The 26321-nt window shown below is 35.0% G+C and overlaps 4 protein-coding genes across 4 annotated transcripts in view; 2 read left to right on the top strand and 2 right to left on the bottom strand.

Annotated features, from left to right (window-relative positions):
• The first annotated feature begins 1323 nt into the window (after positions 1–1323).
• Positions 1324–7278, top strand: LOC102589918 (U-box domain-containing protein 35-like). The gene is made up of 10 exons (XM_015313401.1): positions 1324–1917; positions 2332–2417; positions 2910–3031; positions 3150–3341; positions 3745–4384; positions 4869–5009; positions 5116–5544; positions 5622–6374; positions 6864–6934; positions 7073–7278. Exons 1-9 carry the CDS (start codon positions 1764–1766, stop codon positions 6909–6911), a joined length of 2565 nt encoding a protein of 854 aa, XP_015168887.1. The 5' UTR covers positions 1324–1763; the 3' UTR covers positions 6912–6934; positions 7073–7278.
• A 624-nt stretch (positions 7279–7902) lies between these two features.
• Positions 7903–10329, bottom strand: LOC102591155 (glycylpeptide N-tetradecanoyltransferase 1-like). The gene is made up of 2 exons (XM_006357331.2): positions 10201–10329; positions 7903–9454 (listed from the first exon to the last, which is right to left on the bottom strand). Exon 2 carries the CDS (start codon positions 9427–9429, stop codon positions 8131–8133), a length of 1299 nt encoding a protein of 432 aa, XP_006357393.1. The 5' UTR covers positions 9430–9454; positions 10201–10329; the 3' UTR covers positions 7903–8130.
• Positions 10330–13366: 3037 nt separating this feature from the next.
• On the top strand, positions 13367–15766 carry LOC102590803 (eukaryotic initiation factor 4A-8). The gene is made up of 4 exons (XM_006357330.2): positions 13367–13458; positions 13586–13692; positions 14088–14518; positions 14947–15766. Exons 1-4 carry the CDS (start codon positions 13382–13384, stop codon positions 15580–15582), a joined length of 1251 nt encoding a protein of 416 aa, XP_006357392.2. The 5' UTR covers positions 13367–13381; the 3' UTR covers positions 15583–15766.
• An 8373-nt stretch (positions 15767–24139) lies between these two features.
• LOC102590454 (casein kinase I isoform delta-like) overlaps positions 24140–26321 on the bottom strand; it is a 7942-nt gene continuing 5760 nt past the window's right edge. Inside the window, exon 14 of the mRNA XM_006357329.2 lies at positions 24140–24829. Within this exon, the coding sequence (XP_006357391.1) occupies positions 24551–24829 (279 nt within the window). The 3' untranslated portion in view covers positions 24140–24550. The remainder of the gene's footprint in view (positions 24830–26321) is intronic.

Here is a 26321-nt window from a genome sequence, read left to right as displayed (position 1 = left end):
TCAAATTGACTTTCGAAAAATGCAATATGACAAATAAAAGTGAACGGAGGGAATATATCTCTAAGCATATTTAATCCCTTGACTTTACATAAATGGAACACTTTTGGTCTTCCTAACGTAACCTGTTTTTAAAAAGTGAAAAAAGACAAATATACCCCCGAACTATTGTAAATGGTATGCAGATACCCTCCGTTATACTATTGGGACATTGGTGCCCCTGTCGTCCAAAAACTAGAGCCTATATACCCTTTGTACTAATGAACATACATGTGTCATAATCTTATCCACCGGCCCGACATTTATTAAATATCGGATCGACGGATAAGATTGCGCCACATGTCCCTATTTAGTCTTCCGTTAGAGTGAATGACATATATGCTCTAATTTTTTAACGGCAGGGACACCAATGTCCCAAAAGTATGACGAAGGGTATCTGCATACATTTAGGAAAAATTACTTGGATGGCTGCCTTTTAATAAATAATTACTGATTTTAGCGATACTTTTTATTTATTACCATTTATAGTAATACTATGTTATATCTGCAATATGTATTAAAAGTGAATTAAGTATACAATATATATGTATTATAACTGTTTTTAAACATATATTATGCTTGTTTGGTAAGAAGTTGACACATTATATTATAAGTGTATTAAAATGTGTGATAAATGTATTATCCATCAATAAAACTTGTATTATATGTGAATAATAAATTGTTCTTTGTAATATGAATTAAAAGTGTATTATAAATGTATTAAAAGTGATCAAGTGAAAAAAATATGTTATTGCTATAAATGGTAAATATTTTTTATTTATAGTATATTTATGTAAGTTTACCCATAATTTACGATAGTTCAGGGGTATATTTGTCATTTTTTCCTTTTAAAAATAACGGTGCTAACCCATGTGTCGGACAAACTCATTCTCCTTTTTCTCAACTTTACACACGAAGAAACACTTCAATAAAAAAAAAGTTATGAAATTCACATAACTAATACTCCTTCTGTCCATCTGTGTGGTACCATTTGATTTGATACAATGTTTAAAAAAAATGATTTTTGAAATTTGTGATTTAAAACAATTTTTAGATATTTTTGTGGTTGAAAATCATTTCATTCAAGGTAAATAGGATATTTTAAAATTAAAATATTTCTAATTATAATAAGATAATATTCTTTTTGAGACGGACTAAAAAGAAAAGATGAAGGTACAAGAGAAAAAACTAATATCTACCTTACAAATGCGCTTCTAACCAGCTTTACACTTCCTCTATTTCTTGTTTAAAACAGTTTGGTTTGGGAACTTGGGAGTCAAATATATGAGTGACATTATGAATTATGATTTGGAATATTGAGAGGTGAAGCTTTGAAATTGGCTCCTAAAATTTAGAGCATGCAACGAAGAACTATATCCCATATATCAAAAACACAACGTCCTTCTTTCTATCATTTTCATATATTTTTTCCCCAAACCATTCAGAATATCAATAACAACAAGTTTTCCGTTTCCTTTTGGTGGTGCCCGCGGCGGCGCACAACGGTGCATTCATGGCTGTGTTCCGCCTTTAACGACCAAACCAAGCGGCTGCCGGTGCTGATTCCGGTACCGGCGAGGTGGATCTAGAGCGGTTCACGGAATCCATTGCTTCGCCTCGATTCACAAGTACATAAGCCCAAAAAAAATAAAAATTAATGCTTGTGTAAATATATATACGCACACATTATACTCAGCTAGGATTATAAATCCTAGATTCGCCGGATCATGAAAAGGAGTGATAGCATGATTGCTGTGGCCATAGACAGAGACAAAAATAGCCAACATGCTGTGCGTTGGGCGGTTGATAACCTCCTTGTAAAGAAGAATGGCGAAATCCTCCTTATACACGTTCATCTCCATAACGAAAATCTCAATTCCCGTATGTATTATGCCTCAATTTAAACTTTTTTTAGGGCAATTATTTGGATTCTGGATAATTATTTCGATAATTTTCATGTTGATAGTCATCCGGCTGGCTGCTGCCAAGGGCGGAGCCAGGGTAACGCAGGGGAACCACTTGGTAAAAAAAAATCACAGTATAAGGTTTCTTCGTGTTATATATTTTTATATATTGAATCCTCTTGCTGAAAATCCTGGCTCCGCACAGCCTGTTACAACCTTGATTAATCTGTGTTTTGCTAAGCTAACTTGTAAGGAATTGATTAAAAAGCAAAATAAAAGAGGAGCAATGCCTTCAAATTTGATGTATAAAATCTAATGTTAACGTCGAGATCTTAATTTTTTTTATCTATTTAACACTTAGCATTTATGTTCATCTTTTCATACATTACAGAAAGCACAGTTGCTAGTCATTCTCCCACAATGGCTGAAATGCAGCAGTTCTTCCTTCCTTATCGTGGAATTTGTGCTCGAAAAGGGGTAATAACCTTGAAATCATCTATTTATTTATTTTTAAATCTAATTGGTCTCTTTTAAGCAGTGTTGTTGATTTAACTGACCCAAGGGTCTATGAGTACACTCTACCCTCCCCCGGCCCTACTCGTGGGATTAGACTGAGTATGTTATTGTTGCTGTTGTTAAGAAGTGTTATTCATATTTCAGTTCAATTAGTGGGATTATGAAGAAAAGCCAAAAGGGATAATAGAGGATCAGATGTTTTAAGTTGTAGTTCGATTGAAAATTGTTAGTCCTTATTTTAATTTTGGGATTTTTCTGTTTCTTGAAAGCAATTAGCATGATATTCAGGCTTTAGTTATAGTCTGTGAGGAAAAAAAGTGAATACTTGAACAGTGTTCTTCATATTTTGAGGTGAAAGGATCCACAAATCTTTGAAATCACAAGGTTACAACTTAACATGATATTAGAATTTATGCAGTTGTGAGCATTCTGTGATTACTTTGATCATTCCAGATTCAGGCACAGGAAGTGATTCTCCAGGACACTGATGTTGCACAAGCACTAACCGAGTATATATCTCAGAAATTCATCACCACCATCGTCTTTGGTGCTTCAACCCGGAATGCCCTTACAAGGTATGAGTGGGTGTTAGTTTTTCGTCTAGAGTATGTTAGCAGGGTCTGAGCATCAAGTGCTTCCTTGGTTTTTCTTTGTAGTTAATAAAGAGTTCTAATTCTCGGCTTTCTATGTCAGAGCATTTAAAATTCAAGATGTGCCAAGCTCTTTATCCAGATCTGTGCCTGAATTCTGCTCAATCTATGCCATATCAAGGGGGAAAGTTCTAAAACTTAAGTCAGCAAGTCAACCTGCCACTCCTAGCAGTAAAGCAAGCTCCAGCCAAACAGGATTCTCACACAATTCCCCAATTTCTCGAGGTCATATTCCGTAAGTCTATCCACAAAACCTCCCATGGTTGTTAAAAGTAAGGTTCATCATGGTTCTAAGGTACTGATAAGACTCTTTAGATAATTATTCCAGAAGATTATTCCTCTTTCATGTATGACATAACATTCCTTTGTTTCAGTTGTCATTATTATGTGTTGTTGCTACAGTTCTTTTCTCCTTTTTTCTACATGACTTCTTCACTACTGTATTTTCTTTTCTTACTGATTTGTGTTACGCTTTACTGGGAGCAGAGGGTCTATGAGAAACAATCTCTCTACCTTCACCAGGTAGGGGAAAGGTCTGCTTGCACACTACCCTCCTCGGGCCCTACTTGTGGATTACATTGGGTTGTTGTTGTATGTCATAACATCTTACTTCATGATTTTAATATACAATATTTCAGCCAGGGGAGTTGGGGAAGTATTGGGACCTTTGAACCTATTGATGCTGGCAGCCGGAGCATATCTTCTGATAGCAGTAGTGCCTCAGATAGGCATCCTGCAAGTCAGGGTACTTCACCAAATTACAGCAGTGCTAGTGAGCGTACACCAAAGGCATGGTCGGACAGCCAACACAGCAGCAGGAATCCTTCACCTGATCGATCTGTCAGCACTATCGGTGAAGTATTTAATAAAATTCAACTAACGAGGCAGCCTGGCTGCAAGAATCTTACTCCGATCCCATCGTGGGGCAATAGTGGTGATTTTGGTGAATGGGCACCACCCACAGAGCTAGTTGGAAGTAGTGAAAATTCCTCCCAGGCTTTTATGAATTCAAATATGGATACTACTAAAATACTACATGATAGACATCTTGGTAGCCTACTACCTCCATCCCAGCACAAAGTCAATAACCTAAATCTTCGCATGCGCCCTAAAGAGAATTCATTCTACTCTACATCTGGTTCGAGTAATCTTTCAAGCTCCTCAAGTTACCGTTTCTCTGATATGTCCTTTGAGCATTCGGACTCTTCTCATAATGTTTCAGATGCTTCTAGGTGTTCCATCTCCTCCCAAAATGCAGTAAGTTCAAATATGCTCCCCTGATTTGGCAAAAACTGAACCACTCTAAAAGCCTAAACCTTGGTTTCACAAACCATTTTGGCTGTTGCAGATCACTTGTTATTACACTATTTACTACAGCAGCAAACATCTAAGGCTATGTCGTCTACTTTTTTCTTTGTAGGGAATCCACAAGCAACTATTCTGCTAGAACCCTGTCCAAATGGGCATGTATAGCTAGGAGATAGTTGTGCAGTGGACAATTAAGTCACAATACCAATTAAAGTTTTAAGCTCCTGTGTTTTCCTTGGTAATGGTTATCACATGATTAGATAACAGCATTAGTACTCAGTTTATTTTGTGAGAGTAAATCTATGTTTTTAAAAACTATATCGAAAACCAATATGGGCAGTCTAGTTGTAGATTGAATCTTATGGCCTATCTACGTTACTCATTGTCGCAAGATATTTAAGTTTTAAGTGTCCTTGAGCTTATCTAAAAACTGCACCATAATGTGACCTGAAAGATTGTAGTTAACACAGATCAACTGGCTATTCTTTCCTCATTTTTACATGCAATACAGGATGAGTTGGAGGAGGAAATGAAAAGGCTAAAATTTGAACTGAAGCAAAGCCTGGATTTGCACAATGGAATCTGTAGACGACAGGTCAGAGTTCGACAGTCACATATTTTTGTCAGCACCTGAATTATTCATTTTCGCTACTCCATATAATTACACATTTAGACGCAACTTACTTTCCATATTTTTTAAGGCAAGAGAGATTGATCGTTCAACGACAAAAGAGACATGCAACTTAGAAGAAGCCAAGGAGGCCCCTGAGGCTTCACATGCTATGTTGGAAAAGGAGAAGCAAAAATGCAAAGCTGCTTTAGAAGTAGCACAGATGGCACAACACATGGCAGAATTGGAATCTAAGAAGCGAAAGGGTGTAGAAAAGAAATTTCGGCATGAAGCAGAAGAGAAGAAGAAAGCACAAGATGCATTTGCCGGCAGTGAAAATTGCTATAGGAGATACTCAACAGATGAAATTGAAGCTGCAACAAACCACTTCTCCAATTCACAGAAGATTGGTGAAGGTGGATATGGTCCTGTGTACCAAGGCTATCTGGATCACACTTCAGTTGCTATTAAGGTTCTAAGGTCGGACATCACGCAGGGGCAAATACAGTTTCAGAAAGAGGTACTTTTTCATGTTTACAGATAACACAGATGTTTTTGGAAATCCAATACAGTTGTAGGTGCCTATTTTTATTGCAGATTGAGGTTCTAAGCCGCTTGAGACATCCAAATGTGGTTCTTCTCTTGGGAACATGTCCGGAGTATGGTTGCCTTGTCTATGAATGTATGGAGAATGGCAGCTTAGAGGATAGGCTGTTCTGCAAGGACAAAAGTTCTCCTATACCATGGCCTGCTCGTTTCAGGATAGCTGCAGAAATTGCTGCTGCTCTTCACTTCTTTCACCGAACAAAACCAGAACCCATCGTGCATCGAGACCTCAAACCTGCTAATATTCTCTTGGATGCTAACTACAAAAGTAAGATTAGTGATGTTGGCCTAGCCAGATTAGTTCCAGCGTCTGTCTCAGGCAGATTCACTCAGTGTCTCATGACATCAGCTGCTGGGACATTTTGCTATATTGACCCAGAATATCAACAGACTGGGATGCTGAATACAAAATCAGACATTTACTCTTTGGGAATCATGTTATTACAAATAATTACAGCAAGGCCTCCAATGGGTTTGACGCACCATGTTGAGAGGTCAATTGAAAAAGGAAAGTTTGATGATATACTAGATCCATCAGTGAGTGATTGGCCCTTGGAGGAGGCGCTATCCTTTGCTAAATTGTCTCTGAAATGTTGCGAACTCAGGAGGAAGGACAGGCCAGACCTTGGTTCAGTCATATTGCCTGAATTGAAACGACTAAAAAACATTGCATTAGACTACAGACCTGGAGGTCTGCTCACTTTACGTCCCTCAAGTTCACAAGAGAGCTTAGCAGTGAGTGAGGTATGTTACCTTAACTTAAGCTTCATTTTATGTTCGGCCCAGGTACCCCTAATATAACATAATTTGATCACACCTCTTATTCGATGTCAATCACTCAGCTTCTTCATTTAATGAAGGTGCATTCCTCTTGAGTGAGACCATTCCTTTGTCTTAACTCAGGCTGAAAAGGTAGATTAGCCACTGATTTCACCCTTTTTAATTTCAAGCTTCTTGTCCCTATATTTTATTGGTCAAATGGCCTCACCACTGGCTGTCCCTCTATTAAAATGCTGAGCAAGTGGCGGGGAATTACCTGTATTCAGTACGAGCAGAGTGGAAACTGCTCATACTTTTCGGACATAGGCATTGACTGAATACTATACGCATTCAATGTGGTCCGGCTTTCCCCTGTGCCCACACATAGCCGGAACTTAGTTCACCAGGCTGCCCTTTTTAATCAAATGGATACTACATGTACTTAAGCTGCTCTATGTCCTTTTTTTCTATCAGGAAGTAAGAAACAGCATTTCTGACAGTCAATCAGATAAAGCAGCATAACTGCTCTTGTACCTATTGACAAGGTAATGATTACCAGAAGCCTTCATTAGTTACTTACAAAATAGTTTCTGAAAAATTTCCCCCCTTCCATTAACCCTGACGACTAGGGTTCCATGAATTGTTTTCAAATATGTTAATATCTCAATTTTGATGCCATTCAGGTGATACCGCTGGTCACCACCTCAGTTTTCAAGCATATTTTGGCCTCTTCAGTCCAGAAAATCTGTGAATACTAAATGTACAGAGATACAATATATAGTCACCATCACAGCGCCCCGTTGTAAATTTGGAAACAGGGAAATACTTTTTTGATTCCAGTGAATGTCAAAGTAAATGGAATTCTTGTACAAAAACTGATATTCTAATGAAATCGTCATTTTTTGTGAATCTTGGTTCATTGAGCCTATGGAAACAATAATTGTCTTTGACAATAGACAAAGGCAAAAGTAAACCAACGCGCAGTTGGGGTAAAGAAATCACATTGCAAGTTTGTAAAATCAGTTTCAATGCAAAAAGTACTTTTTAACTCTTGATGCTTATTTGCTTATCATCAAACCAAAACGGACTTTTTATCTTCTTTTCCACTTTAAGCACGTTTTCATGTAAGTAGGGCAAAATGGACATCCCATGTAAAAAACATATATTCTTGCTAGGTAATTAATTTAGGAACTTGCAGCTAAAGGATCATGAAGGTGTAAAATTTTAAGCATTGCAAGAAGTATTATACATTCTAAGCAACACAAAGTAAAACTAAACAAGAAAAAAGTATCACTACAAGAGGAAAGATTTGCATTAAACTTTATACTTTGTTCACAATTAATCTCCTACCTTCCAGATAACAGGAACACTACCAGAGTGGCCCAATTTTTTCAATGTATTTGGTGTAACATTTTCAAAATTTCAAGAAAAGAATTGATTCCGTAGTTGTGCAAAAGATGACAGTTGGTAAGAAATAAGGTAAGAGAAAAAATTCTTTATCCATGGTTCTGAATATTTAAGATCTTGAGATCAACATGGATGAACTATGTAAGATCAGACATCATAAAGTACAATCAATTTAAGTGCAAAGACTATGTTCAGAAGTTTCACACTTATGCCTTTTATCTATTCATGGATGCAAACAAAGTTTAACAGAGCAATTAGGGGGGCTCAAAATGAGACCGAGCACATCAAAAAAAATAAATGCTTCCCAGGCAGGTAATTATCTCCCGAGCACAAACTACAACAGTACAAGCCCAAGTTCTGATGGTCTTAAAACATGCTTTATTCGATAGTTGTAGAGATAGTAGTGGAGCTGCCCATCACCGGGGCCAAACTTTAGTTCCTTCAAGAAAGTTTCGTTATGCATAACATCTAGAGCATTGAAAACGTCAAAATCCTTTTTCTTAGCCACTATGAGAGCATCATTCGTCAACTGAATCCATGGAGTTTTAGTTGAAACATTGTAATAAGAATAAGCAGCCTTCAGAGTGGAATAATTCTGATTACCAAGAATTGATGAAGGGAGGGTGTAAAAACTGCAGAAGTCAGTGATTTCATGAGACTCGGGGCTTTCAACCAGATAGCTGTCAACAACACCCTCCTTTGGCAGAAGCCAGTGCTCCACGTCATTTTCATCAAAATCAGGTGCAACCACAAACTGCTTCAAGTAATCCCTAAGCAACCGAGTAACAGCGGGAACATCATGGGGCTCCATTTTTCTGAACCCAGGTGTGACGGTCTGATCAGGTAACTTGTAAAGCTTTATTGTGCGGCTCATTGTCATCCGCGCACCAAGCCTAGAAAATCCGACATCGATAAGCTTCTTTGGATTCAAAGATCTATGCCAATATTGGCATGTGGATACAGGTGTTGGAAGAACCACCCCAGCTGTATAAGCAGCTTGCCAAATGTTTTCCAAGTGAACTCTCCTTGTGACCTCCTTTATCATGACAGGAGCAAGTCTCTTTGATCTAAGCTTCTTATGAACACACAGAAAGTTTATCTCCGCCATGACCACGACGGTATCTCTAGCACGTATCTTTGCAGGTACCCCTGTAATAAAAGCAACCAATTTTTTTGAGGTCTTCACTCTGACTCCTATGTGCCAGCTCTTATAGTAACCTGGAGGATGTAGTGCCCATCGAAGAAATTCCTTTGAGTAATTGAACCTAAACATGTTCTCATCATCTTCAACATAATTGTTTGTTAGCAGAAGATATACCTCACTACACATATCTTCCGAGTCCAAATCACAGGTGGTCCACTCATATGGACTAGGAAGATTGTAAGGCTCATGTTTAACTTCAGTTAAGGGTGTTGGAGGTTCAATAGGACCTTCAGGCAAGCTTGCATCTCCAAGATCTTTGAACTGGCCCACTGGTTGGGTCTCCCAAAACTTATGCCTCTTCGGCAATGAGAGAGATTCTTGTAACTTTCGTGTTAAGGAATCAATTGATACCTCATTACCGCTTTCTGAAGATAAGTTACTATCCGAAGTGAGGTTATGGTTCTCAGCTGCCTTACTATCGTCAGCCATTTTACCAACTTGGGGATATTATTCTCTGCAATAACAAAACAAATTATCAAATCCAGCATTAAGTATATAACACATGAACGAACATATTAGCAAATCTATAAGCGATTTACAGCACACATGCTGGCAGAGACCATAAGCGTTAAAAACATTCCACAAATCCCCATCCAGGATTTTAAGTCAGTAAAATACAGCGTACCATTGCACCCACTACTTCTTTGTGAAATGGGTTCAGACCTACTATACGTGTATGTAACAATTCTACGCATATAATAGGAGCAGAAGGCAGCGGGTCTGCCATGCTCGCAACATTCTGAAGGCAGCGGGTATGTCATGCTCGCAATATTTTGTAACACATCCTGACAAGAACTATTATACTTTTGTATGTATCAACCTATCTAAATGCCGCACTAATATCAAAATAAAATTTTAGGTTTCCCGAGTAAAATGAGCTCAATTGTAACTGTTAATGAGAAAAACATAATAGCAAGCTGTTTTCTCAGCTGAATTCCTCATTGTCAATAGAATCCTGATCATCGATCAAACTTCTACTATTTTTTTCCGCATCAATTTTTACATAATCCAATAGCGAATATTTCAAAACGAACAAAAAAAATCAAAATTTCACCATTGGACCAGTGATTCAAACTTGAACAGCTTCTAATGGTAGCATGAAGGTGCGAAACAGTAGCAAATTCAGTTCCATAAGATCTAAATCATAACAAACCAATTTCTCCAAAAACTAAACAAAAGGAGAGAAAATAAGAATCAAACCTTGCAAATGGTTTGCAGTAGAGTATGGTGACCGAGATCTAGGGTTTCAGAAAGTGATTGACAAAGATGATCGAGAGTACCTTAGATGACAAAGAAAATTGTTTAGGCTAAGCATTGGAACCAACGAAGGAATATGAAAATTCCAATGGGCCTTGTACTATCCTATTTCCTATTCCTATTGGGCTTTGTCCAATATTCCATTTTGGACTTGTGATTCATTTGGTTCGCCCATTAGGTTATTTCGAGATTATAATTGAGCAACTTTCTAATATAGCAAACACTAAATTCATAATATAGCAAACACTAAATTTAGGCTAAGCATTGGAACCAACGAAGGAATATGAAAATTCCAATGGGCCTTGTACTATCCTATTTCCTATTCCTATTGGGCTTTGTCCAATATTCCATTTTGGACTTGTGATTCATTTGGTTCGCCCATTAGGTTATTTCGAGATTATAATTGAGCAACTTTCTAATATAGCAAACACTAAATTCATAATATAGCAAACACTAAATTTAGGCTAAGCATTGGAACCAACGAAGGAATATGAAAATTCCAATGGGCCTTGTACTATCCTATTTCCTATTCCTATTGGGCTTTGTCCAATATTCCATTTTGGACTTGTGATTCATTTGGTTCGCCCATTAGGTTATTTCGAGATTATAATTGAGCAACTTTCTAATATAGCAAACACTAAATTCATATTTGTATGTTATAGCAAAGTTTGCATAATTTCTCTCCATAGCAAACATAAATATGTATATTTCGCTCTACATATACAAAAAAAAGCAGTTGTATAATCTGTTTTGGTATACATATATAAAAAGATCAATTGTATAAAGTGAGAGAGGCGAGTGAGCGAGCGAGATCTGAGAGAATAGCGAGCGAGATTTGGGAGAAGGGAGAGAGGGGAACGAAAATATATGTATATATACAATTTTCACGCATTTTATACATTTGCGGTTTTGTATAAAGTGAGAGAGGTCGAGTGAGAGAGCGAATCTGGGAGAGTGGCGAGCGAGATCTGGGAGAGGGGAGAGAGGGGAACGAAATATATGTATATATACAATTTTCTCTCGTTTTTATACAAACACAAATGCACTTTATACACTTGCGTTTGTATAAAAAACGAGAGAGGCGAGGGAGAGAATGAGAGTGGCGAGCGAGATTCACCAAGAGAGAGGTGAAATAGCAACAGTTTGCTATGAGGTACAATTTAATCAAACTATATTGCAAGTTGCTCGAGCAGTGGGTTGAAGCTTGGAACGGAGCGGCATACCGAAAAAAGAAAAGCCGCCTTATGGTATAGCATTTAATTTGAATTAATAGTTTGCTATTATATACAATTTTCCTATTATAATTTGCAATTATAAGTTTTGAACTAATTCTATATTACTAATTTCATATATTAATACACTGTATTAAGTATTTCTATTGTTTCTAATTTCTTATCCACTTTTGAATTGATATACGTATTAAGAAAATAATGATTGACAGAGTGAGTTTACCATTTTACCCCTATTAATTATGAAGTGGATGAATTAAAAACTTAAGATTTTCAAGAAGTTCTACAGTTTTCAAAGTAATTAAATGAGGGTATAATAATATAAAAAAATTGTCATTTTTTGATTTGTCAAAATGAACAAGTAATTAGGGACAACTAAGAAAGAAAAGGTGGACAAGTAATTAGGCACAGAGAAAGTATTATTCTTATCAACTCTACCAAACTTATCTATAGATCTAATAAGCTAACATGAAAAAGAAAACTAAAATCCAATATCCTATAAAAATAGTATGGGGTGTATAACCAAACTCAAATTTACAACTAAACATTATGCTAAAATTTAGTACCAAGTATAATGTATATGGCACTCCTATACTTAGACTTCATCTTTGATTGTACCTTCAATGAACTCCATCAAGCAATCGAGTGGGATCATCCCTTAGAAGAAATTGGCATCTTTTGGACAAGCGGTGCTTGCTTCTCAAGAATTTTCGATCTCTTGAACTTCAACACTCTTTCCAATGATTCACTTCTCCATCTAAAAGGTCCTTAGAGTATTGAAACTTATATACACTATAAATTAAAACACTTGCGTATATGCAGATAAGATATATATATATAAGAAAATTTCAACGTATGAAATATTTTATGAAATTAACTCTAACGGAACTAATTAATATAATCAAACAGGAAATAAAATAATCTCACTTTTTTTTATAAAAAAAAAAAATTAAACAAGGGAAGTGGATGGAATGTTTTGACACCTGTCCTTTAGACCCGTTTTATATGCTTATGGAAAGACCTTTGCCTCTTCTTCATACTTCTCTTAACAGAAAAACAAACAAAAAAATTAAGTGTTTATTTTTAGCTAGCTCATTCTCACTTTCTTATACAACGCTATTACCGTCGACGTTCCTAATTTTGTACTAATCAGTACGTTAATCTTGTCTTTTTTTTCCTCATTAATTTTCACATATCTTACTTACTTACACATTTAATTCTTTGATTGTCTCTGTTTCTATATAGTAATAATAATTATCGAACAATCCTGGGATCTTATTTGGTTGAATTTTTTTTTGGAAGAAGCATTAGTTATAACTTGTAATAATGAAGAATGTTATGTTATGTTTCCCAGAAAAATTAATCAAAACTTGAGCTGTTGAGCAAGTTTTTTTTTTTTTTTTCATTTTAAGATATAGTTATCGATACGAGATCTGTAGTTTAAGGTTCGAGTAATTATGAGGGCAATGTAATCTACTATGCTTGAGATCCATTAAATTAAACAGGAGGTATGTAAATCTGGATTCATTATTGGTTCATACTGCAAACAGGGGCGGAGTTACTATATTGCTATGTACTAATTTTGATTTGTGTTTGTTATGAATAAATTGTTTAGTTTGGTGTAAAAATTGAGTGCGGGTAAGTATTTTGTTACCTACATTCAAATGTCTGCCCACATATAGACATAGAAGAAAATACTTGTGTTCAATTATACATGACTGGTAGATTTTTCGACATTTTCGTGAACATATATAGAAGAAAAGCTTATGTCTCTCCCTGCCCTTTTGGTTCCTCAATAAAATGATCATTTCGAGATTCAAGTTTCTTCCTTTATTAATATGGTCATAGATTTATCACTTGCTGTAGTGTTAGTATTCACTTACGCATAAAGGTACATGGCAGTCATGGCACGCTTGGCAACAGATGGAGCTCAATTTGATGCTCGACAATTCGATTCTAAGATGAATGATTTGTAAGTTATCATGATATTCATTGCACAGTGTGGTTTTAGTCATTTCTTCCTTGAATCAATACAATTTTTATATGTTAAATGCTGAAAATTGCACTTGTCTCTATTACTTATTTTATATATGGTGCAGACTTGCCGCTGAGGGAAAAGATTTCTTTACTTCATATGACGAGGTTTATGACAGTTTCGATGCTATGGGTCTGCAAGAAAATCTTCTCAGGGGCATTTATGCTTATGGTACTATGTAAACCTTTTAAGTTAGTGTTCTCAAGTCTAGGAAAAAATTTCAGTTCTTTGTTTCTTTACATGATTTGTAGTTTAAAAAAATTTGATACATCCAGCTGTTTTTCATCTTGTTTAGAAGTACTCCCTCCGTTTCAATTTGTTTGTCTTACTTTTCTTTTTTGTAACTCTTTAATTTCTACTTTTCACGTGGCATGTTTAAGATCACAAGATTCAAACGTGTTCTTTACTTTCTTAAACTTCGTGTCATGTCAAAGCTAGACAAACAAATTGAAACAGAGGGAGTACCATTTAGTTGAGAGTTTTCTGAAAAAAAGTTTCTCTTTTGGTTTAACATTGTTGATTTTGTCCGTGATTCCGCCTTTTTTGGTGCATGTGATCTTTTAAAGGTTTTGAGAAACCATCTGCCATTCAGCAAAGGGGTATTGTACCATTTTGCAAGGGACTTGATGTAATTCAACAAGCTCAATCTGGCACAGGGAAGACAGCTACTTTTTGCTCTGGAATTTTGCAGCAACTTGATTATGGTTTAATTCAATGCCAATCATTGGTGTTGGCACCTACTCGGGAACTTGCACAGCAGATTGAGAAGGTAATGCGAGCACTTGGTGACTATCTTGGGGTTAAGGTCCATGCTTGTGTAGGTGGAACTAGTGTCAGGGAGGATCAACGTATTCTCGCAGCTGGTGTTCATGTTGTTGTTGGCACCCCTGGACGTGTGTTTGACATGTTGCGAAGACAGTCCCTCCGTCCTGATTGCCTCAGAATGTTTGTGCTAGACGAGGCTGATGAAATGCTGTCACGAGGTTTTAAGGATCAGGTACTTCAACCTCTACAATTAGATTAATGCATTTTACACCTAAGTATATGATTTGAACAAATTCAGGTTTGAGGTCCCTCGGTTTGCTAATCTGGGATTATCGCTGGAGTTAATTCTTTTGAAGAAATCAATATAGAAGATACAGATTTAGTTGACGTTAAGATGTTCTTGTACTCCGTTAACCAGTCATCTTAATCATTGTCGGGAATTAGCAATTGAGTTTAGTTACACTCTAGTACCCCTCCCATTTATTTGGTTCCTAAGGACATAATGTAAATTGAATTAGCAATTGAATTTGTTCCTTCATTAGCTGATTACGATTAGTAAAATTAAATACAGAGTTCATGACCTTTCCCTCCGATTTGATTCGATGCCGACTTTGAGAAATTAGTAATTTTGAATCTTTATCCATGTGTCTATATTGGCAGATATATGATATTTTCCAAATGCTGCCTACCAAAGTTCAAGTAGGAGTGTTTTCTGCGACCATGCCACCAGAAGCCCTTGACATCACAAGAAAGTTCATGAATAAGCCTGTGAGAATCCTGGTTAAACGCGATGAATTGACACTCGAGGGTATCAAACAGTTCTATGTCAATGTTGATAAGGAGGAATGGAAGCTTGAGACGCTCTGTGATCTATACGAGACACTTGCCATCACTCAGAGCGTTATCTTTGTGAACACTAGGCGCAAGGTCGATTGGTTAACGGACAAAATGAGAAGCCGTGACCACACGGTTTCAGCTACACATGGAGATATGGACCAGAACACTAGAGACATAATCATGCGTGAGTTTCGTTCTGGTTCTTCCCGTGTCCTTATCACAACTGATCTGTTGGCCCGTGGTATCGATGTACAACAAGTATCCCTTGTTATCAACTATGATCTCCCAACTCAGCCGGAGAATTATCTCCATCGTATTGGAAGAAGTGGAAGGTTTGGAAGGAAAGGAGTTGCAATCAACTTTGTGACAACAGACGACGAAAGAATGTTGTTTGATATTCAAAAATTCTACAATGTGGTCATCGAAGAACTCCCTTCAAATGTTGCTGACCTCCTCTGAAAACTTCATCTTTATAAGGTGAGTAAGAAGATAATTTTCCAAGCTTATAGTATAGAAATCATTTTAAACTACCATTATTATCTAGCATCGAAAACGCACCCGTGGCATTAATGTTGCTAAGAATTTTGCAGTCAGTATGTAGTAAGGTCTTGGTTTTATTTCATTTCCAAATTCTTATACTTCTTTGGCATTAATTTTTAGTGTAGTTAAGTTCTTGATTAATGTTGTGTTCTTGTTTTAGCACAGAAATATGAATGATAAACTGAGAAGTCTTGATAGTGTTTTTTTTTTTGTTATTATCCTTAATGAGTGTTTATTGATCTTATATTCTTCTTTAAGCTTGTGGAAGTCTTGTCTCTTTACCTTTCACTACTAGAAACAAATGTTTTTTACCTCCGTGAATCCGTGAAAAATTTATGCTAACCAGGTAAATGCATGGTGGAAAACAAATTCTCACTGAAATAGTGGACAACTTTCTAATTTTTCCATATGAAAACAATATTGTTTTATCTTTTCTCACTAATTCAATCAATCTGTCTTTGGGAATAGCCACTGAACATTATTCAATGGGAAAATCGCGACGTTTTAGTAGTGATTATGGAGTGGCATTTCTCCAAATAATATGAAGAGTTTATTGAAAGGACAGGAAAATATGCTTGTAGCAATTTACCCTAAGAAAAGTAGTTTATCTTTGGCAATATTTTAACTTTTGGTATGCAATAATTAACCAGAATGAGTGATGCCGACTAGTGATTGTAATTAGTACTACTGCCATTTATAATGAAAATTTAACCTCATTATACAAAGTTTAATTTGGATCTTTTTAGGTAAAGTTTTTATTCTGTATCCACAAAGAAAAAGAGAACAAATGATTTTCGAATTGTCAGTTGCACAATTTTGCTTGGCACACTTGAAATGCATCGTATACACCAAAAATGTGGTATTCAATGTATGTGATTGATTAATTCTTTATTAGTACTTTCTCTTTTTAGTTTTAATTGTACAATATTAACTTGATACATATTTTAAATAAATAGAACAATAATTTTATTATATCATCATTTGAATACAATAAATTTAATGATTTAGAAAATGAACTAGAAAATAATAATAGTTAATGATAAGGGCAAGGGAAAATTGTATATAATAGCAAACTATTAATTCAAATTAAATGCTATAAATATAGTTTGATTTAATTGTACCTCATAGCAAACTGTTGTTATTTCACCTCTCTCCTGGTGAATCTCGCTCGCCACTCTTCCAGATCTCGCTCGCCACTTTCCCAGATCTCGCTCGCTCACTCGCCTCTCTCACTTTATACAAAAACGTAAATGTATAAAATGCGTGAAAATTGTATATATACATATATTTTCATTCCCCTCTTCCCCAGATCTCGCTCGCCACTCTTCCAGATCTCGCTCGCTCACTGCCTCTCTCACTTTATACAAAAACGCAAATTGTATAAAAATGTGTTTGTAGTTTGTATAAAACGGGAGAAAATTGTATATATACATATATTTTCATTCCCCTCTTCCCCAGATCTCGCTCGCCACTTTCCCAGATCTCGCTCGCTCACTCGCCTCTCTCACTTTATACAAAAACGCAAATTGTATAAAATGTGTTTAGTGTTTAGTATTAAAACGAGTAGAAAATTGTATATATACATATATTTTGTTCTCCACTCTCCCTCTCCCAGATCTCGCTCTCTCACTCCCCTCTCACTTTATACAAAAACGTAAATGTATAAAATGCGTGAAAATTGTATATATACATATATTTTCATTCCCCTCTTCCCCAGATCTCGCTCGCCACTCTCCCAGATCTCGCTCTATCACTCGCCTCTCTCACTTTATACAAAAAACGCAAATTGTATAAAATGTGTTTGTGTTTGTATAAAGCGAGAGAAAATTGTATATATACATATATTTTCATTCCCCTCTTCCCCAGATCTCGCTCGCCACTTTCCCAGATCTCGCTCTCTCACTCCCCTCTCACTTTATACAAAAAACGCAAATTGTATAAAATGTGTTTGTTTTTGTATAAAACGAGAGAAAATTGTATATATACATATATTTTCATTCCCCTCTTCCCCAGATCTCGCTCGCCACTCTTCCAGATCTCGCTCGCCACTTTCCCAGATCTCGCTCGCCACTCTTCCAGATCTCGCTCGCCACTTTCCCAGATCTCGCTCGCTCACTGCCTCTCTCACTTTATACAAAAACGCAAATTGTATAAAATGTGTTTAGTGTTTAGTATTAAAACGAGTAGAAAATTGTATATATACATATATTTTCATTCCCCTCTTCCCCAGATCTCGCTCGCCACTTTCCCAGATCTCGCTCTATCACTCGCCTCTCTCACTTTATACAAAAACGTAAATGTATAAAATGCGTGAAAATTGTATATATACATATATTTTCATTCCCCTCTTCCCCAGATCTCGCTCGCCACTTTCCCAGATCTCGCTCTCTCACTCCCCTCTCACTTTATACAATTGATCTTTTTGTATATGTATAGCGAAATATACATATTTATGTTTGCTATGGAGTCGTAATTATGCAAAACTTTGCTATAGCATACAAATATGAATTTTATGTTTGCTATATGTGAAAGTTGCTCTAAGGGCAAATTAGGAATCAAGTACTAATTTTTTTTGAGTTTTTAAATCAAACAAATAAAAATAAATATTTATTTTTAACACAACCGATAAATAAAATTAGACTGAGGGAATATATATGACAAGTTGGGCTTCTGACCCTTCAAAGGACTCACTATTGAAGTACTCTTTATATATATACTAGATAATGTTGCCCGTGCTATGCACGAGCCCAATAATATAAATGGTATGTTTTGGGACTAATAACCAAAAAAAAAAAAGAGGTTGTGGAATTCAGTGAAGTTTTCCAGTACAATGAATGCACATGTTTTGTGGGACTCAAAATATCTGTCTACTGATTCTGTTTTACTCTTTTTCAGCAAAAGACAGACTGCCAATTAAACAATTTATTATAGTACTCTGCATTTAATTATTGAAAGAGACAGCCTTCTTAAACCAATTTCACTCCAACTGTTATTACTCTTTTTATTTTTTGACAAATTTCATCGTTAGATTTTTATTTAGAAAAATGAAAATCCAATAAAAGAAATTAATTTAAATCCTTGTTGAGATTTATTTTCTAAAAAAGAATATGTCCTAAATCCCTTCTTTAAAAAAATAAAATTATCGTTTAAATACTATAAGACAACTTTTGATTGGTAATAAATCAAATCTTATAAATTGAAAGCGGCAACAACTATTTTAATTGGAATTATCAGTAATAGTAGCCAATATATACTGTAATTGAACCAATGTTCTGAATTGATTTCTCTATCTGCCAACAAAAAACTAAATAATTATTAATAAAATTAAATCGAAGAATCGAACCAATGTAAGTAACTACTACCTGTTGTTTTTCATCAATAAAACTCTATTAGTTAAGATTCTAACAAATAAAAAAAAATCACCTAATATTATTGCTTTAATTGGAATTTGCACCTAAAAGGTTCTATTATTATTCTCAACCACTTTATTGATCAGTAGATCGCACCTTGTCAAGTATAGTCAAAATTGGAAGAGGAGAACAATTTGTTACATTAAGATAATGATTTTTAACAAGATCACAACAATCTGAGTTCATGAGACTCTCAGATCATTCTTCATAAAAAGGGGGAAAAAAGAAAAAACTGTCTCTAATTAACAAAAGATTAAATGCGTAATTATGAAAAGACAAATGAAAAACAACCAATTAAGAAAATTACCAACCAACAACAAACATATCCAGTATAATCCCATTGATAAGATTTGAGAACGATAGAATGTACATAGACCTCAATTCTATCTCGTGGAGAGGTAAAAGTTAAAACAGCTGTTTCTGAAAAACCCTCGGCTGATAATTGATGACCACTCACCATAATCCATGTACAACATGATTGCAAGTATTCTTGATCCACTTAAAGCTCTTTCTAAGTGTACCTTTCATCTTACCTTCCACACCATAAGCTTTATATCCAACAACCCTTTTCTTCCTTTGCATTTCAGGATCATTAAAACTCCAATTCTTCAAAGAAGATGATGAAATCACTTTGCTTTTGCTCCTCTTCATCTTCACTTCCTTATAATCATTATTATTATTACTAGAAGTTGTTGCATGTGAATTAGTACTATAACTTCTCAAATCTTGCATACTAATTGGACCTCCCCTTCTTTCTCTTGTTGAGTTTGATCTAAAATTCTCCATTTTGGGACACAACAAAAAGAAAAAAAACAAGGATTAATATCTAGGCTTTGCTTCAAATTTAAGTTTGGAATAAGTATTAAGGATTATTTGGCCTAGGAATAGCTCAATGTGGTGCTTTTAATATTTTTGAGTAGTACCCCCACCAACCTTAAAGGTGTGTGATGACTTTTTCAATGATGCAATGAGGCTGGAAAAATTAAATGTTGTAGCCCACTATTTGAATGTTGATGGCGCATGGCCTGTTAAGTGTATCATTCTTTCACAATCACATGCCATTTGTATAATTGATGGTCAATGTTGACTGTTGTACCAAATAACTTACTTTTTAATCGGGCTCCAATAGGAATACCGAAGGAAAAAAATGAAGAGAAATGATGGATAAGCCTCTAAAAATCAAAATGGTTGTGGTGCAGTGATGAGACTGCTTCACCCTTCGAGCCTTGTGTATGAAAAAAATTCTGTTGGGAGCGTCACTCCCGAATGGGCCATAGTGCAATCCAAATTTAATCGGGACTTCAATGTAGGCTTTCGGACACCGAATGAAAACAAAAAAAAAAAGCCTCTAGAAGTGACTTGATATGACATTATTATTTGAAGATTTCCAGAGTTTTTCAATACCAGAAAACTTGAAATACCTTTTAGCAATTTAATTAACGCTTTGCACATGAAAGTTTGTTTTCACATGTAGAGTTGTACCAACTAATTTATGTTGACATGTAACTCTTCTGTTCCGTTTCAATTTGTTCAATCTTATTTTTATTTTTAGTTTAATTACCAAAAAAATAATTAAATAATTAGTAAATTTTACATACTTTAAAACGCAAGATTCAAAAGATTTTTTTCTTTTCTTTTATTTTATGTCAAGTGAAAATCAGACAAATAAATTAAAATAGAAGAAATAGTATATAATTTTATTCTACTTCTACTATATTATAAAAGAGAGTTTAGGGTCAAGTATAATATATAATATTCAAAATTGGGACTTTTTCCAATCTTGAATATTATATATTATACTTGGGTATAAAATAGAATTTTAAAAGTCCCACAAGTATAATATATAATATTCAAGATTGGAAAAAGTCCCAATTTTGAATATTATATATTATACTTGACCCTAAACTCTCTTTTATAATATAGTAGAAGTAGAATAAAATTATATACTATTTCTTCTATTTTAATTTATTTGTCTGATTTTCACTTGACATAAAATAAAAGAAAAGAAAAAAATCTTTTGAATCTTGCGTTTTAAAGTATGTAAAATTTACTAATTATTTAATTATTTTTTTGGTAATTAAACTAAAAATAAAAATAAGATTGAACAAATTGAAACGGAACAGAAGAGTTACATGTCAACATAAATTAGTTGGTACAACTCTACATGTGAAAACAAACTTTCATGTGCAAAGCGTTAATTAAATTGCTAAAAGGTATTTCAAGTTTTCTGGTATTGAAAAACTCTGGAAATCTTCAAATAATAATGTCATATCAAGTCACTTCTAGAGGCTTTTTTTTTTTGTTTTCATTCGGTGTCCGAAAGCCTACATTGAAGTCCCGATTAAATTTGGATTGCACTATGGCCCATTCGGGAGTGACGCTCCCAACAGAATTTTTTTCATACACAAGGCTCGAAGGGTGAAGCAGTCTCATCACTGCACCACAACCATTTTGATTTTTAGAGGCTTATCCATCATTTCTCTTCATTTTTTTCCTTCGGTATTCCTATTGGAGCCCGATTAAAAAGTAAGTTATTTGGTACAACAGTCAACATTGACCATCAATTATACAAATGGCATGTGATTGTGAAAGAATGATACACTTAACAGGCCATGCGCCATCAACATTCAAATAGTGGGCTACAACATTTAATTTTTCCAGCCTCATTGCATCATTGAAAAAGTCATCACACACCTTTAAGGTTGGTGGGGGTACTACTCAAAAATATTAAAAGCACCACATTGAGCTATTCCTAGGCCAAATAATCCTTAATACTTATTCCAAACTTAAATTTGAAGCAAAGCCTAGATATTAATCCTTGTTTTTTTTCTTTTTGTTGTGTCCCAAAATGGAGAATTTTAGATCAAACTCAACAAGAGAAAGAAGGGGAGGTCCAATTAGTATGCAAGATTTGAGAAGTTATAGTACTAATTCACATGCAACAACTTCTAGTAATAATAATAATGATTATAAGGAAGTGAAGATGAAGAGGAGCAAAAGCAAAGTGATTTCATCATCTTCTTTGAAGAATTGGAGTTTTAATGATCCTGAAATGCAAAGGAAGAAAAGGGTTGTTGGATATAAAGCTTATGGTGTGGAAGGTAAGATGAAAGGTACACTTAGAAAGAGCTTTAAGTGGATCAAGAATACTTGCAATCATGTTGTACATGGATTATGGTGAGTGGTCATCAATTATCAGCCGAGGGTTTTTCAGAAACAGCTGTTTTAACTTTTACCTCTCCACGAGATAGAATTGAGGTCTATGTACATTCTATCGTTCTCAAATCTTATCAATGGGATTATACTGGATATGTTTGTTGTTGGTTGGTAATTTTCTTAATTGGTTGTTTTTCATTTGTCTTTTCATAATTACGCATTTAATCTTTTGTTAATTAGAGACAGTTTTTTCTTTTTTCCCCCTTTTTATGAAGAATGATCTGAGAGTCTCATGAACTCAGATTGTTGTGATCTTGTTAAAAATCATTATCTTAATGTAACAAATTGTTCTCCTCTTCCAATTTTGACTATACTTGACAAGGTGCGATCTACTGATCAATAAAGTGGTTGAGAATAATAATAGAACCTTTTAGGTGCAAATTCCAATTAAAGCAATAATATTAGGTGATTTTTTTTTATTTGTTAGAATCTTAACTAATAGAGTTTTATTGATGAAAAACAACAGGTAGTAGTTACTTACATTGGTTCGATTCTTCGATTTAATTTTATTAATAATTATTTAGTTTTTTGTTGGCAGATAGAGAAATCAATTCAGAACATTGGTTCAATTACAGTATATATTGGCTACTATTACTGATAATTCCAATTAAAATAGTTGTTGCCGCTTTCAATTTATAAGATTTGATTTATTACCAATCAAAAGTTGTCTTATAGTATTTAAACGATAATTTTATTTTTTTAAAGAAGGGATTTAGGACATATTCTTTTTTAGAAAATAAATCTCAACAAGGATTTAAATTAATTTCTTTTATTGGATTTTCATTTTTCTAAATAAAAATCTAACGATGAAATTTGTCAAAAAATAAAAAGAGTAATAACAGTTGGAGTGAAATTGGTTTAAGAAGGCTGTCTCTTTCAATAATTAAATGCAGAGTACTATAATAAATTGTTTAATTGGCAGTCTGTCTTTTGCTGAAAAAGAGTAAAACAGAATCAGTAGACAGATATTTTGAGTCCCACAAAACATGTGCATTCATTGTACTGGAAAACTTCACTGAATTCCACAACCTCTTTTTTTTTTTTGTTTTAATCTTTTTTAATTTTTCATTCGATTCGATATCCGATATTCATATTCTGCTTGAATGACTTATTTTTGAAGGCGACGCTTTCAACATGTCTTTTTTTCCCTATTTTTTGAGGCTCTAACCACCCAAAACCTTTGATTAACACCTTGCTTGAATGATTGTTACCTATTGTATCGTATTGTTAGTTTGTTTTTATTGTTACTTAAATTATAATGTACTGTATCATTTAAATCTAATGTTAGGTAACAACAGAAAGTCTCATTTTATGTAAGGCTCGATTTGGTGTGATCACGTTGTTACCTAATATTTTCTTATCATTTTATCTTTATGTATTATTTAATAATTCTATATTATCCCTTACCGTACTTTTTCCTAGTAGATTTAGTTCATTTCCTACTTTTCTTATAGGTTTATCATTCAAATTATTAATGTGTGACATTACGTAACGACAAAGAACTATACAATATATCTAAACGTTGTAAACTTGTAATCATTAAAATAATATACTACAATACGATATAATACAATACAATACAAAATAATAGGTAACAATTATCCAAACAAACGCCAACACAACTCATATTATATGAATGATATTTCTGGTTCTTACATTGCATAGATTGACTGTACTAGCAACCTTTTTTTACTACTTGAATGAGGCAGAAAACTGTTTTTAATTGTCACACTTTTCCAACACAACTTCTATTTTCAAATACCATTTTTAACTTAAAAACAAATACAACATTTGTCCAATTTTCACAATTTTAATGAACAAAAGCCCACTAAGACTGCTAACTGAGTAAATGACCACACAGAGACCTGATTGATATTTAGATAGCTTGAACAAAGAAGAGTTTGTTCATGTCCAAAGCAAATGAATCTGCTAGCATCAAACATCTTGTAGAACATATAAATCAGCAATTATACATGAGCCTCTTCATAATTCACAACATAACGTAAATAAGAACACGATAGAACATGAACAGGAGAGATAAGAGACGAAAAAGAGTATGCAAAGTGCCTATAACTGTATGTCTGTATGGACAAACATAAACTGGGATTTGTGAGTTTGCGGGGGGTTGCATTGCTTATGGTTCCTGCTGGAAACAACTAATATCAGAACTCGTACTCCACCAAGTTGGTGTGTTTTGCAGTGCCAAAATATACAGTAGAAGGGGAATTGTGACAAAGCAGAGCAACTAATCCAGTCCCTCATCATCGAAAGCTTAAACCCTCTATTCCTTTGATGGCAGACTCTAAATTCTTTAGGTTTGTGTTTCTTGTGGAGGAGCTGCGCTTGTGATCTGAGGACACAACTGGTGAAGTCTTCTGTGCAGCATTGAATATTTTACGCAGTGATCGTGCGCCTGCTGCGTCTAGTGTCTGATTGCGGGAGAGGTCAGGTTCACCCCCAGCAATCACTGGGTCTCGACTGCTAGAGACATTAGGATGCCTTGCTGATCCACTTGACTGGAAAAAATTAGAACTAGGTAACTGCAAAACAAACTCAGTCAAAGTCTGTAGTGTTTACTGGTAGATATAGGTCATAAAACAAGAGTAAATTTCGACCACATTCCCCAAAGTATAAGCATGATAGATCCTTCGTTGTACTAAATTCTGTTTCTTAGTGTATACCACCGATTTGCTCTCAGGTTGGCCATTATATTCAAGAACTACCAAACGAATACAAATTATTCTCACGTTCCATGAAGGGCAAGCACAAATATGTGGAAGTAATAGAGGTAAAGATAACGTTAGAAGAGAAAAAGATAAATGCTACCCCTAATTGTGCAGTAACCATCTATTTCTGTCATATAGACGAACCAACGCCACCTTTTTGGCCCTCTTAACCTATAGGCAATCATCAGTGCCACTCAGTGAAGGTAATTCAAAAGGCAGCAGACGGAGAGAAGGGTGTTTATTTTGGGTGGGGGTTCAATGCCTTTTAGCTACTTCTATTTTACTCCACTTCCACTCCTTTTATGGAAGTAGTATTTTGCTGATGTTGTGGAGGAAACCCCAGTATACAAGAGGTATCTCCGTCGGGTCTATTTCCATCAGCGAGAATTTTTTTATATGTTTCATATTTCTTCCATCAGTCATCATTATAGTTTGAGGATTATCATGAAAAGACCTTCCTCTGAATAGATATGTGCAAGTACACTATAATGGTCCAGAGAAATATGCAGTTGTGCACCCATTGATATGATCCAAGAATTTTGCTGTTTTGACTTTGCTAGTTCTTGGGAACAGCGTTACAATGGATAATTCATAATCAGAATAGGTTCATAAAACATGGTTCTTTATTAAAGACTCTCAATCATCTATGCCTATAGGAACTTCGTGGGTACTCCAAAAGTTGAGCAAAATGAAAGATAAACCCTAAGCTTTACAGAGTCATCTTCCTTTGCTTCAAAAATCTCCTGTTTCTGTCCCTCCAAAGAACCCACATGAGAGCTAGCTGCACAACATTTCATCCTCTAATTATTCCACTTCTATCCTTACACATCTATTCTGCATCCCCTCACCCAAAAGAAAAACCTGGAGCACCAGAAAGAGTTGCAGCCTACCCCTTTTTACTTTTTCTTTTTTTTGAGAAAGAAGAATTGCAGACTACCTGCTATACATCAAATTATTTTCAGTCTAACATAAAATGTAAAATTGATTCAAGAAAGTTTTACTTAAGAGAATGCACACTTTATCCTCTCTACTTGGTGAAGTACTCCGTAAATTGAAATTGCCACACAAGTTCAGGAATTTTTTGCTTATACTTTGGAAATTGCATCTAATTCCTCAAGCCGAGGTACTTGACAAATCAAGATTGCAAAAGAATTTTTGTCCTATATCTGGATAAAGTCAAATGCACTCGCATCGATTTTGTAATAAGTAAAGTTGCCACAGAATTTATATGCAAAAGTACTACACTTCCCCAAACACATCCCAACCAAGAGAAAGGGTAAAAACAATAGAGAGATGGAGAAAGGGG

Source organism: Solanum tuberosum, unplaced genomic scaffold (assembly GCF_000226075.1).
Source record: "Solanum tuberosum cultivar DM 1-3 516 R44 unplaced genomic scaffold, SolTub_3.0 scf00246, whole genome shotgun sequence".
NCBI classification, from domain to species: domain Eukaryota; kingdom Viridiplantae; phylum Streptophyta; class Magnoliopsida; order Solanales; family Solanaceae; genus Solanum; species Solanum tuberosum.
This window is presented reverse-complemented; position numbering and strand designations above follow the sequence as displayed.